Here is a 13,886-nt window from a genome sequence, read left to right as displayed (position 1 = left end):
CCCAGCGTTGCCCGGGGGTTTGTAGGTGTGTGTGAAAAAAACCCGAAATGTGAAAAAAAACAGGTGCCCGTGAAAAAAAAAACAAAGCCTTGACGACGCGCAGTTGGAAAATAGTAAAGTGTGAAAAAAAAACAGGTGTGCGTTTTTGATTGACGTGACGGCAATAGCTATTCAGCAGTTAGCATTTTGTGTGGGACAGTTTTTAATGAGGTCAATAAATCGGTTTGTTTGTTTTTAAAAACCCGGTTCCCTGTTTATTAGTGGAAGCGTCTCGTCTCGAAATGAAAGCTACCGTCTGATATGACGAAGTCGACATTGACCAAACGTTACTTAGCTCTCTAGAGACCACTGGCTTTCGGCACGTGATTAGAGTCGAGTTTCGCTTTTTGTTTATACCAAAAACCGAATGTAACGCGTGCTGATGCGGGAAATGTGTATAAATTAACGTTTGAAAGTCAATAAAATTAAATAGACAAGCGAGCTCCGTGGTTAACTGTGAGATATCACAATTTATAGATGATATAAAAAGTTTTAAGAAGTTGTGAACCGAGTGAGTGCTTCTCTGAAAGAAGCCTTTTGTGGACATCGAGGAAAAGCGTACATACATACATACATTTTCGCTTTTATATATATAGATAAAACATTAAGTAGTTTTCTGTAACTGCCACATCACAACTTTTCTTTCAATCAAAATAGCAGGGAGTGCCCATGTGGTTAAAAAAAATAATGAGCCGCAGTAGTCGGGCTCGAATGTGAGACATGAAAGAGTGGAAGAAGGCAAAGACTTACAGACAAATACTTTTGCCTACATGGCCACGAGTGCTTATGATGTCATGATGTTGCAAAATAAGCGTTTTAAACATAGTTTTAGTTTAATATGTGTGCGTGACTTGCGAAAATGCGATGCAAAAAATGGACCCCCTTTCCAAAAGGTGGTCCAGTTGATCACCACAGACGAATCTTTTTTTCTAATTTTCACATATTATGCATCCGGGGCATTGCCCTTTCAGATGGTATCAGTTTTGACTGGTCAGATGTGGATGACAAAAGTTTTTAGCAGACATACAAACACGCACACACACACACACACACACACACACACACAGGTCCGCTTTAAATAATAGATTAGAGGCAGGGAGGGAGGGAAGGATGAAGGGATTGTGGGTAAAGGTTTTAACGTTTAAAGGTCATCTTTGTTAATAATTTTCTTTTAATTAAAGTTATTTTTTTAATTTTTTTTTTTTAATTTTATTTATTTAGTATGTTAGTCTTTATTTAATCATTTTAAGGTGTTGAATCCCTGATGAGGAAAGCAACATCGTCAAAACCTTGATAAATCTGTGTAGGGTTTTTTCTTTGTATATAATTTCACTTATCTCTACTTATGCATGCAAGGCACTTTGTGTGGGTGCGTAAGTTTGTTCCCTATGGACACAAAAATCACTGGGTTATTTTTTTTTTGAAATTTCACACAAATGTATTTTATGTGTCTGGGAGTGTTCTTAGATTTTTTTTATTGAAATGCCTCCGATAAGTATCGATAATCAAAAAAAAAAAATCCAATTAAGGAACCAAGAGTCCAATTTTGACCAAGGTTAACACCTTATACAACCTAACATCACAGATGCATTTGAAAAGTTTTATCATCGCCTAAGCAGAAGGGTGCAGTGCATAAAATTAACAATAGAGTTTTGAATGTTTTTGTTTAGAATACGATTGAACCATGATACTTGAATTTTGCATTTTAAACTTTAATTCAAGCTATTATTAAAGAATAATTTTATAAAATCAACACTAGGTTCTTTACAGTGCAATGTAGACTACAATGTATTGTGGACTGTCACTGTGGGGAGGTGTATAAAGCTTTCTCCTGGTTCATCGTGATGGATTTCTGACTAGATCAGGTAATCAATCAATTTAATGGTGATGGACGATTTCACCGATTTCGATGACCTTAAAAATATTGAAAGTGTGGAACATTCATTGCTCCTCATTCAATCCCGGGCAATGTCAGGTCTCCTTGTTATATATATATATATATATATATATATATATATATATGACTACTCCATTTAATCACATAAATTAATATACAAAAGTATAATTTTATGCATAAACTAAGTATTTACTTCAGTGCTCAATACATAGGTAAAGCTAGGTAGTAAGTTAGAAAAATATATATGGCAATTAAGCTACACAGAATATTTTGCATTTCATCCACACTAGCCTGACGAATCCTAGTGTGGATGAAATGCAGAATATTCTGTGTAGCTTAATTGCCATATATATTTTTCTAACTTACTATATATATATATATATATATATAGGTCTAGTTGAGTATCAACGCTAAGCTCTGCACATTTCATTTCATGTCCATTTTTTTCAATATGGTAGGCTAACATTCTTGCATTTTCTTTGAGAGAGTAGAGAAATTCGCCAAACTTATTAACGTTTTCAACCCACATGAGTCGTCTTCAGGTACTGTCATATAGTAAATATTCAGTAGTGAATTGACTGATCAGATGATATGCCTATAAACAAATCCGATCTGGTGATTGATATTAGTTTTTTTTGGCTCGAATGAGCAATGCCTCTAGGACGGATAGGCACACATATATCGGCTTGACCCATACCACCATTTCCCACCGCCTTACATGCCACTTGTCCTTTCTTGTAAATTTTCAAGTCTTATAAAATTCTTTGCAGTTAATGAAAAAAAAATTAAGAAATTTGCGTGCAGAGTTTGAACCTACAGACCACGTCATGCAAAAATAAATAAATAAAAAAAAACATGCTATCAACAGTAGAATAGTATCTACAGTAGAATTTTCACAGCCCGTTGTTCTATCATTGTTGCTAAGGGACGTCATGGAAAAAAATGGTGTTACCGATGATAGATAAATTAAAATAACGGTTTTGATTATCGGTAATTATCGATGGTAATCTGAGACAAAATTTAATTAAGATCACTCCCAGACTTACACACTAAAGTTCTGTAAATTTTAAAGAAAATCTGTTCAGCCATTTCGGAGTCTATAAAGAACGAACTCACACAAAGTTGCATTTATATAGTTGTAGATAGATAGATAGATAGATAGATAGATATGGTCTCCACATCTACAGTGAACGATGTAACACTGAAAGAAAGTAAAAAAGAAAATCAAAAATAAGTTTGAACAAAACAACAAAATTTATTTTTACTTTTACCTTCGTCTTCGATCTACTCATCATATATCCGCATTGTTAATAGCCTTCTATAACCCCACCTCTCTCTCTCTCTCTATATATATATATATATATATGACACACAATGCTTTAAGCAAACTACATCAACCTCATATATATGTAATGGGAGACAAATGGAAAACAATTAAACACAGGAAAAATGAAAACAAAATTGGTCAGTTTGGTTTAGCTGAACGAAACTGGTCAATCACTTACTTTTATTTTTCTTGTGTCCAAAATGTGTGTGTGTTTGTGTGTAAGTCCGGCAAAGGCTTTTTGTGGGCGCTCGGTGGGGTGGCTCATTCTTAAAACTTTTTATATGCCCCGTAGATTATGATATCTAAGATTTACGAAACAAGCTCGAGTGCATCTTTAATTTCAGCGACGCGTTTTTCATTTTTATGACACATCATATATTTTATACTCATGTTTAAATATATACACACACACACACATATATATATATATGTGTGTGTATGTGTGTATATATTTAAATAGGAGTATATGTATATATATATATATATAGAGAGAGAGAGAAATTCTCATTTTATTTTAATAACTTTATGTTTTGCTTCCTTTTGATTAGGAAAAGGACAAGCCACTTGAAGATGAAATTGGACGGTTGAAACAGAAACTTGAAATACGTGACCAAGAGATCCAAGAATTTAACAAAATTGTCCAAAGTCTGAAGGTAAAAAGAATCTTCTTGTACTAATATGCTGTGTAATATTTGATTTTCACTGCATATGTCCTTGGAAATCATTGTCGTCTTTTAAGGAAGTAACTCGCGATGTCACTATCAAGCCAATAAAATGTTGCGTGGATTCATTGAAAACAAGCGACAATCAATACAAACAGGAATTAATATCACAGTCATAACAGAATTATCAATATCCCATGTGTAGTTTAGTTCTTTAATCAACTAATCACTTTTTATCCTGGGCCTGCAAAATCAACAGACATTAGACCATTCCTGTAATGATCCGGTCTCTGCTGATTGTGCAGTGAGAGTTTAGTTTCAGGTCATAAAGTACGCTTAAATATGATATTTTAATTCTTTCAGATTTCATATATATTATTATAGAGTTAACGTTCTGTCGATTTTTATATATTATAAAGTTGCGATTTCAAAAATAAAAATATATATCCATATGACTTGGGTGCATCGGCTGGAATTGAAACTGAAACTTATGAAAAATATATATATATATCTATATACATATATATATATATATATATATATATATATATATATATATATATATATATATAACTTACCTTCAGTCATATTCGAAACCGAATCCAAAACTTATGAAAAATTATTTAATTTAAGAGATTAGACAATTCCTGTAATGATCCGGTCCCTGTTGATTTTTCAGTGAGAGTTTACTTCTGTGTAGTTTTAAAACGTCCACCCTCCCAGGCCTTGCATTTTCTGTTTGAGAAAGGGCTTAGTTTATTGCTAATTGCCTGAGGCGCCCTCACTGGGAAATGCCAACGGGGCTGTCCAGACACCTTTTGCAGGTCAGAGTGCACCTCCTCTGGGGCGCTGACTTCTCAATCCCACTTTCCGACCCTGGTGTCTCACTTCTTGCAGTGGGAGAGAAGCAAACAACAACATTAGTATTTTAATCAACTTAAAATCATACCTTCTGCGTTCTGTGTCTGTGTGATGTCATCAAAATGTTGGGGATGATTTTGTTAGCTGCAATCAAAAGCCACCTGATATGCTTTCTTAATATAATTATAACTAGCAGGATCTGTGGAAATTCCACAGGGAACTCCTTCATATGCAATGTATTGATGTTGGCATTCTGTAGATGTTCAGTATAAATGGTGACGCCTTGATATTATTGTAGCTTTTTTGTTAAAACTGCCAAAGTATTTGTCTTAGTTAGCAGGGACATCCGGCAAAGCCCGGTTGTAAAGTATGCTTAAATATATTTTAATTCTCGCAGATTTCGTATATATTATTATAAAGTTAATGTTCTATCGATTTTTATATATTATAAAGTTGCGATTTAAAAAATAAAAGAATATATCCATATGACTTGGGTGCATCAGCTTGAATTGAAACTGAAACTTATGAAAAAAAATAAAATAATATATATATATATATATATATATATATATATATATATATATACATATAACTTGAGTTCCTTCAGCCATAACCGAAACCAAAACTGAGTGCCATCAGCTATAATCAAAACCGAAATCAAAACTTATGAAGAATTCTTGGTAAAATTATTTATTACAAGAAATGGAAATCCATAACAATTAAACAACAGGGTCACATCATGTTCCAAACTGAAAATATTCAAGAAAATTTAATTATTAAAATGTTCTCTGAATGACATCTTGTGTGATTCATGCAAAACAGAAAATACTCTAAATCGGCAACTGCTTGAAGTTACTTCAAAATTTAAGTATTTATATATCAAATTTCGGGTTCTAAGGTTTAGGTTGTTGGCGTCTCATTAGTGAGATGATTTCTTGGTAAGTATGTCTTGATCTGTTGGGTGTTCGCTTAGGCTGGGAGGCGGGGGAGGGCTACGATTCGGTTTATCTATTTGATTTTTATTTGTTGTTAAGTGCTTTGAGAAGGTTATGTATACAATTGATTAAAACAATAAATGCCCAAAGTGGCAAAATAAATCCTGTATTTTCATGTTTTTCTTTTTAATTTCAGGAAAAAGTTGAATGTTTACAGACAGAACCAACAAGTGTTAGAAACACAGTAAGTATCGTCAGAGCCTGTGTTACTCCCGCACCTCCCAACTGGAGTCATGGGGCAATATTGCTATAGGAAACCTAAAAGGAATGGTTTTAGTAGCACTCTGGAGGCCTTCGCAGCTGACTTTGGTTCCTCTAAAATGGTATCAGAAAATATCAGAAAACTAACAGGACCCATGGAAATTCCACGGAATGAGAAAAATATTTTTAATCAAAAACAAAAAAGTTTTGATAAAGCTGATATTTTTCTGAAATAGCACAGGGTTTTTTTTTTATATTATATACAGAAAAACTAATAACACAGCAAATATAAGTTGATTGAAATTTCTATAAAAAAAAAATAGTGTCCATTGTATTTTAAATATAGAACTGACTCGAATGACAAACCTGACAAGCAGCTAAATCCCACCCCTACATAGTAGAGATCTCTAAGTGTAAGAAAGCCTCCATAGTTTCTTCCCCAGAACTGCTAGATTTTGGAACTCCCTTCCGGGATTCTGCTTTCCCAACTGTACTGACATGCAGAAGTTCAAGTGTAATGTGAACAGACATCTTGCCACTCATCTTCCTTCATAATATCCCTGCAACTTATGTCCCCGATAGTAGCCCCCTACTTCAAAGTGGCACTGTGCCTTGTTTGGGGTGAAAATTGAATTTTAAAAAAATGAGATAAAAGATAATTAACTGGTGGATGGTAACGTTTAATGATGCCAAGCCTAAACTTATTTCCTTTAATAATTACAAGAAACCTTTTCAACTACTAATCGCCATGGTGAATGATACACTACTTGAAAGTACTTCCCTCAAACTCCTGGGCTTAACATTCACAAACAACATAAATTGGAACAAATACATTGAGGTAATTGCCAGGGCTGCTGCAAAGAAAGTGAGCTCTCTCTATCGTGATATAAGGCTACTCACACCTGAGAGTATCCTATATCTCTACAAAGCCACTATTCGCCTACGCATAGAGTATTGTTGTCACGTCTTGGCTTGTGCATCTGCCACTAATCTGTCACTCCTATATAGGGTTCAAAAAGGAGTCACCAACCAAACACTGTTGGCAAAACTCCAACTTCTGTTCCATAGCCGAAATGTTGCATCCCTGCACATGTTTTAATAAGTACTTTCATAGAAAGTGCTCAGACAAACTCCAAGCACTAGTACCCACTCCACGTAAATGCCCCCAACAAACCTGGCAAGCAGCAAAATCCCACCCCTACACTGTAGAAATTCCTAGATGCCATAAAGCCTTCCACTAAAATAGCTTCTCTCCTTGAACTGATGGACTTTTGAATTCGCTCCCGGGCCCCTGCTTCCCTGACTGCATCGACATGCAGAAGTTCAAGTGTAATGTGAACAAACATCTCACTGCCTAACTCCCTACATAATATCCCTGCAAATTTGATTCCAAACAGTAGCTCTTTACGACTTAGTGCCACTATGCCTTGTTTTGGTTGTAAAAACAGATTAAAGCATAAAAGTATGGATAAATACTCAGAAAATAATATTGTGCTACATAGTTCAATACAAATAAAATTACATTATAAAGGCAAGCTTTAATTTACTCCTTCAGTCCACCACCTCTTGGCAGACAATGTTCTTTATTTTCCCTGTTTCTTTTGAATGTTCCCTTTTTATGTAACATTATGCTTACTTCTTTCTTCGTATCACTGCACATTGAAATTACTTCAAGTTTCTTTCTCACCCCATTACAACAATAATCATATATCATTATAATGATATTTGTAAACAAGGCTACATCAAATGGCGGTTAATCTCATATTCTTGTCTCTGGTTGCTAGATTAGCCTTTTTAAAGGCGCTGGCAGTGTTCTTAGATAAGTTAAGTATCGCAATGTCTTTGATAAGTGTTGATAATCAAAATAATCCAATGAAAAAAGGAACAGGCGATTTTTTTTTTTTTTTACAAAGGAGTCACCACTTATCAAAGCCTGGAAGCCACTCAAGGATATGGGTTACTGAGTGTGCAGTGGTCAATGGGACAATATCATAGTAATCGTTAGTAGTGGAAATTTAGTAAATTGGATTACTTAAGGACTTGTTCACGTTGAACGATCATATTGTAATCAGCTGGAAAGCAGAGAAACAGAAGAGAGTTCCACAAGTGTGCAGTTTTTTGACCAATTTTCATAAAATCAACAGTAGGTTCTCTACAGTGCAATATAAACTACAATGTATTGTGGACAAAATCAGTGCAGGGAGGCATGTGAAGCTTTTTCTGGATGCACTGCAACGGGTCCCCAACTAGAGCAGACAATCCAATTGATTTCATTGAAAAAATGGGCGATTTCACAGATTTCGATGGCAATAAAAAAAAAGGGCACGTGAAATATTTGTTGATCATCATTCAATCGCGGGCAACGTTGGGTCTCCCTGCTAGTCAAATATAAAATAAGGGAAAACTAAAAATAGTATTTTTCAAAAATGGCTTAAGAACAAAAAAAAAAAAAAAAAATTATTAGCATATTTATATTTCGAATTTATTTTCTTTAAGCTCTCCACCCTAGCAACGCCGAGTCTCTCTGCTAGTTGGTTAATGAATTTATTAACGGATTTCTTTCTCTTTCTGTATTTCAGGATGCATCTGAAGACAGCAGCTCATGCACTTCTCCGAGGGAAGAATATGTGCACAGCTCCAAGAAAGCCAGCAAAATATGCAGTTTACAATGAATAACTAACAAAGCTGTGAAGATTTAAAAAAAGAAAAAGGAAAAGATTAAAAAGAAAAAGAAGGAAAAGATTAAAAAGAAAAAAAGGAAAAGATTAAAAAGAAAAGAAGTTCCTTAAATTTACAAACAAGGTTCCACGTTACGATGGGTCTTTACAATAACAACATCATATCAAAAAAACAAAAAAATACCTAATTACTTTTTAAATAGTTCATTTTTTATGTGGTCTAATCACATTGAAACATTGGTTCCTGTTAGATCATCAAAATTAAGTGATGTTGACTTGGGTCAGTATTAAATGTAGCCATGTGGGAAGCTGGACTTCTTGCCACTAGACTCAAGCAATGTTGATTCAAGAAAATGGGGATTTTGCAACCTGTGGAATACCATGTGCTATATGATGGACTTTTCTGTGGATTTTGGAAATCCATACAGATGATTTGTTTATAGTGGTGAAGGCTTTGTGTAGAACCAATTACACTTTTTGCTATTACTGTTAATCCTTGTCGGTGCAGATGACTGCCACAAGACAAAGCATACAGTACAATGCAGGTTTGTACATGAGTTACCCTCTCCTAGATGCATGTCTTAACTAAGACTAGAAGTGCATCTCTCCCAGTGACTTAATGCTATATATATATATATATATATATATAAAGTAGATTTGTGTGTAAAGACAACTCTCAACCTATATACTCAATGAATTTTTGATCTACAGACTTGAAATTTGGTATATAGAGCAATTAGACATGTGAAAAACTTTTTAAGCGGTTTTCGTCCAGAAAAACGCTGCTAAGGGGCCAAAATTGAAAAATTGGTTCTTGGGGGCCGATTGGATTTTTATCTGCTTATCACCAGTTTCACAACTGCGCATGCGTGAATCGTTCAAATGACACCTTCCTTATGTTCAGAATAAGTAAGTTTGAAAACACATTTTAAAGACCATGGCAAGCTGGCCTAATGGTTATCGTACTTGGCTCACTGTCTTTAGGTTTTGGTTTCGATCTCAGCTCGAGAATTTTTTTTTTTACTTTCAAGAAGTGAACTGCTCAGAAAAAAACATAATACTCGCATGCACATGTCTCATTTTTTCCATTTTTTTCTTTTTTTTACTTCATTTTTTTTTTAAAAATAAATTAAATGTTACGTTCAATATTGGGTAAATCTGCCAGTTTATATATATATATATATATATATATATATATATATAGAGAGAGAGAGAGAGAGATTATGGTATGACATTATAGAAAAGACAAAAGAAAAACCCATAGCATTAGAAAAATATCAACGTTTTTACACCATTAATTAAGTTAAAACCATATATATATATATATATATATATATATATATAGTAATTTATAAATTACTAACTAGCTCTACCTACATATTGAGCACTTTTGAAGTAAATACTTAAAGTTTACGCATAAATCTATACTTTCGTATATTAATTTTATGTGAGTAAATTAAGTAGTTATATATATATATATATATATATATATATATATATATATATATATATATATATATATATATGTGTGTGTATGTATCAGAATCCTGAAGTGAATAGGAACAGAGATCAATTAATCATGTTGAATCGAGTCTTACAGAATATATTTTAGGAGTTACTATTATATAAGACAATCCCAGCAAAAAAAAAAAACAAAAAAACAGAATAGCTCAATATATTTCATAGAGCAAATGAAATTTATACTGTTTTTGTTTAAATTTCATTCAGAAAGACATTTTTCAGAACAGAGATTTATTGTTTGAATAACGAATACAGTTCAGAGAAAAATAAGCACAATATATAAAGCTGTGAGGATTTAAAAAAATAAAAAAGAAAATTTTGGGTGAATTTACCTACAATGTGGATTTATTCAACAAACTCGGACTCTGACCACAGTATACCATAAAAAGGATTACCTCAACACCCGGATACCATAAATTCATATTCTTTCATTGTATCTACTCTTATTTCATCTATTTTCTTTATCTATGCCCCTAAAACAATGGTTCTCAACTGGGGTCCATGTGGACCCCCATGGCACATGTAACGTTAATATCGGTTCAGTTTTCCTTCAAGATAAACTGTTGACATATTTTCTTTAGTTTTCTTTACATTACTGAAAAATAAAATAAGCTATAAGGGTTCACCAATATACATTAAAAAGTCATGATTAGGTTTGAGAACTTTTTAAATTTTTAAATATATTTTCTTTGTATATGCTAAATAACAATATTATTTCGAATTAGATCTAATATTTGCTAATGACTTTTCCCATGAGGAGCTGAGTCTACATCGGAAATCCATGAGTTAACAAAAAAAAAAATCTGAACTGTATTCTTTATTCAAACAATAAATTTCTGTTCTGAAAAATGATACCTTTCTGAATGAAATTTAAACAAAATAAGTGAAGCATGCATGGTCCCCCGTGAGAGCAGTGAACGAGGCATAAAAAAAAAAAAATGACTAAGGCCAGCATCCCCCCCCTCCCTCGGTGCAGTTTTAGGTCTTATATGTAAGTTTGAGTTTTGCACCATGCAAAAAACAAATGACAAAGTCCATCATTTGCAACCCCCCCCCCATTTAGCCTCAAAAGTCCCCAAGGCCTTAACATATTTAAATTTGAGTTCAACACCATGCAAAACTGCTAAATAGACATGCACAGAAAATTTTGGACAAATATGATAAAATAGTCCCAAAAATGGAGTGTTTTTAGTAGCTCTAAAAGAGCCGCCCCTGGAGCACACCTAAGAGTCATTGCAAAGTATAGATAAATAAAATTATATAGAAATCAGTAACAACTTTTCAGAAAGTTTTATAAAAATCCAAGGCATCAATTTTTTTTAAATAAGCACAAAAGTGTCAATTTTAGCCATTTTAACCCAAAAGGCACCCCTATTGGGTGGGGTGGGGGGAGCAACCGGAGTTTTCTCGGAAAATCCGTTCTGTTACTTTTTTACTCATATCATGTTCAATGTTTGTGCAAAATTTCAAAAAGTTCCAAGGCATGGTTATTGAGAAAAGTGCGAACAGACGAAACGGGTCCACCCTCCTTTTGTCAGGGAACCAAAAAACTATATATATATATATATATATATATATATATATAAATTTATTTTTATTATTATTTACTTATTTCATTTTATTCATTTTTATTTTATTTTTTATGTGCAAGGCAAAAAGTGACTGAAAAGGTATGGTTCTAAATTTATGTTCTGTTTCTTGATTATTAATTTATTGATGATGAGAGATAAATTATAGAAACGGTTTCTCTGTTTTATGGTGTTGGGATCTAGAATAAGCATTGATTTGATTTAAGGAGTCCCTTTCAGTCTTTACTGTGAGCGAATTTAATTATTTTAGCTTTTGTGAACATAAAAGAGTGATTCTGCTGTGAGCCGTGGAAAAAAAGTGCATATTATATTTCTCTCGTGTTTGGCAAGTTTTTTTCTTTAAAGAAAGGTAACATGAAAATCTTTCAGCTCCTCATGGTTTTAACTGAATTTTCCTCAATCATTTTATCATCCCGAAGAAGTCCCCAAAAAATGAGGACGAAACATTGATATTTTTCTAATGCTATTGGTTTTTCTCTTCTCTTTCCACAATATAATTTGAAGTTGCTATTTTCCAGAGGTAAGGTAACCAGTGAAATATAACGAGGTTAATACAAGAGTGCTCAATATCGAAGTAGAGCAAGGTATACTTTCAATGTTTTTACATAAGTATTGCTGCACAATCATGAGCATGTTTCGGTCTTTTAGTATTTGGTACTACTAGAGACCTGTTACATAACGGAGGGAGAAGAAGAGGATTTGACTTGGACACTTTACTTGAGGGATACTGGTACCCTGGTGATGACGTGTCCATTTTACTAATGAAGAGAAGAAGTTTACGACGATGAGAGAGAGAGAGATTACAAGTGTTAAGAGACGAGAGAACGGGACCCAAGATCCCTTAAACCGTTTGTCTAGTGGTTAGGACGTTTGTGTATTTATGTGTTTATATATAGAAGTTCATACCTGGTTCCGCTGCTCTGGGAGAGTCTTCATCTGGGTGGAGCTCTCTTGCTGTTTTCGCCGGAATACACAAGATGAAGACAGATGTTGGGTTTTCAACCTTTTATTCTCCCAGGCATGATCTGCAGATGTCGCCATCGATGGTCTCCACTGTGGGTACCTACCACGTCCCACGTCTGGGGCGCGCATCTCCCCCCTTACTTAGGAGAGAACCATTTTAGACTTCTGCTCGGCTTGGCATTTTCTGAGAGACTCAACGTTTCACCAACCTTGCCACGTAGCATCACATGACATCCGGTTAGACGAAACGTCACTTCCTGCAACGTGGATTAACTACAAAAATATCTCTCTGACGTCCTCCCACCATCTCCCTCTCTCTCTCGATCTACTATCTAATAGAGACACAGAGAGAGAAAATAGAGAGAGTATGAAAGAGCCAGAGAGAGAGAGAGGAGAGATGCTCTTTAACAGACCTATTTAGGTAACTATGCTTATATTTAAAAGCAAAATCATTAACGAAAATCTAAAAGTCATCTTACAGTAAAAAAGGGGGTTTTTAGGAAAAAAAGGGACAGGGGTTGAGGTTCAGCTGTACAAAGAACAAGGTTAAATAGGTGTAGAATTTTTTTTTTGTCTGTGTTGGGGTGAGGGAATGAGGTAGGTAGGATTGCGGTTTGAGAAGTCAACTTGGGGCCAGTTTAAAAAAAAAATTCCACACCTACACAACCTTATTTTTTGCACCCTGTCCCCTTTTTTCCTAAAACCCTTTTTTTTTTTTTTATTGTAAGATGACTTTTGGATTCTCATGAATGACTTTGCTTTTAAATAGAAGTGTAGTTGCCTAAAGAGGTCTCTAGTTACCAAATACTAGAAGACCGAAACATGCTCATGATTGTGTAGCAACACATTACTGCTTATGTAAAAACAGATTGAAAGTATATATATATATATATATACACACACACACACACACAAATAAATGTTAAAAAGTCTATATTCCAAATCTCAAGATGTTATCCATCTTACTGTTTATTTTTCTTTTGAAGCATGTGCAAATGTTCAATTCTTGATAGCACCTGTTTTGTAGCAGAGAGTCTTTTATGGAACTATGTCAGTTTTTGAATTTATTCCGCCCTTAACTCATCAGAACATTAGGAACGCATCAACTTTAAAAGAAAATAAAGAAATATAGGCATGATTACAAAATTCCAAA

At 34.0% G+C, this 13,886-nt stretch overlaps 1 protein-coding gene across 3 annotated transcripts in view; it reads left to right on the top strand.

The window, feature by feature from the left end:
• Positions 1–8,767, top strand: part of LOC145245882 (serine/threonine-protein kinase Nek8-like) — a 182,074-nt gene extending 173,307 nt beyond the window's left edge. For all 3 annotated transcript variants that reach the window (XM_080107604.1, XM_080107603.1, XM_080107605.1), the window contains 3 exons: positions 3,812–3,916; positions 5,918–5,965; positions 8,562–8,767. In XM_080107604.1, coding sequence (XP_079963730.1) covers positions 3,812–3,916; positions 5,918–5,965; positions 8,562–8,654 — 246 coding nt within the window. In that variant the 3' untranslated portion in view covers positions 8,655–8,767. The remainder of the gene's footprint in view (positions 1–3,811; positions 3,917–5,917; positions 5,966–8,561) is intronic.
• Positions 8,768–13,886: the final 5,119 nt, after the last annotated feature.

Source organism: Euprymna scolopes, chromosome 23, assembly GCF_053919585.1.
Source record: "Euprymna scolopes isolate OS-2025 chromosome 23, ASM5391958v1, whole genome shotgun sequence".
NCBI classification, from domain to species: Eukaryota; Metazoa; Mollusca; class Cephalopoda; order Sepiida; family Sepiolidae; genus Euprymna; species Euprymna scolopes.
This window is presented reverse-complemented; position numbering and strand designations above follow the sequence as displayed.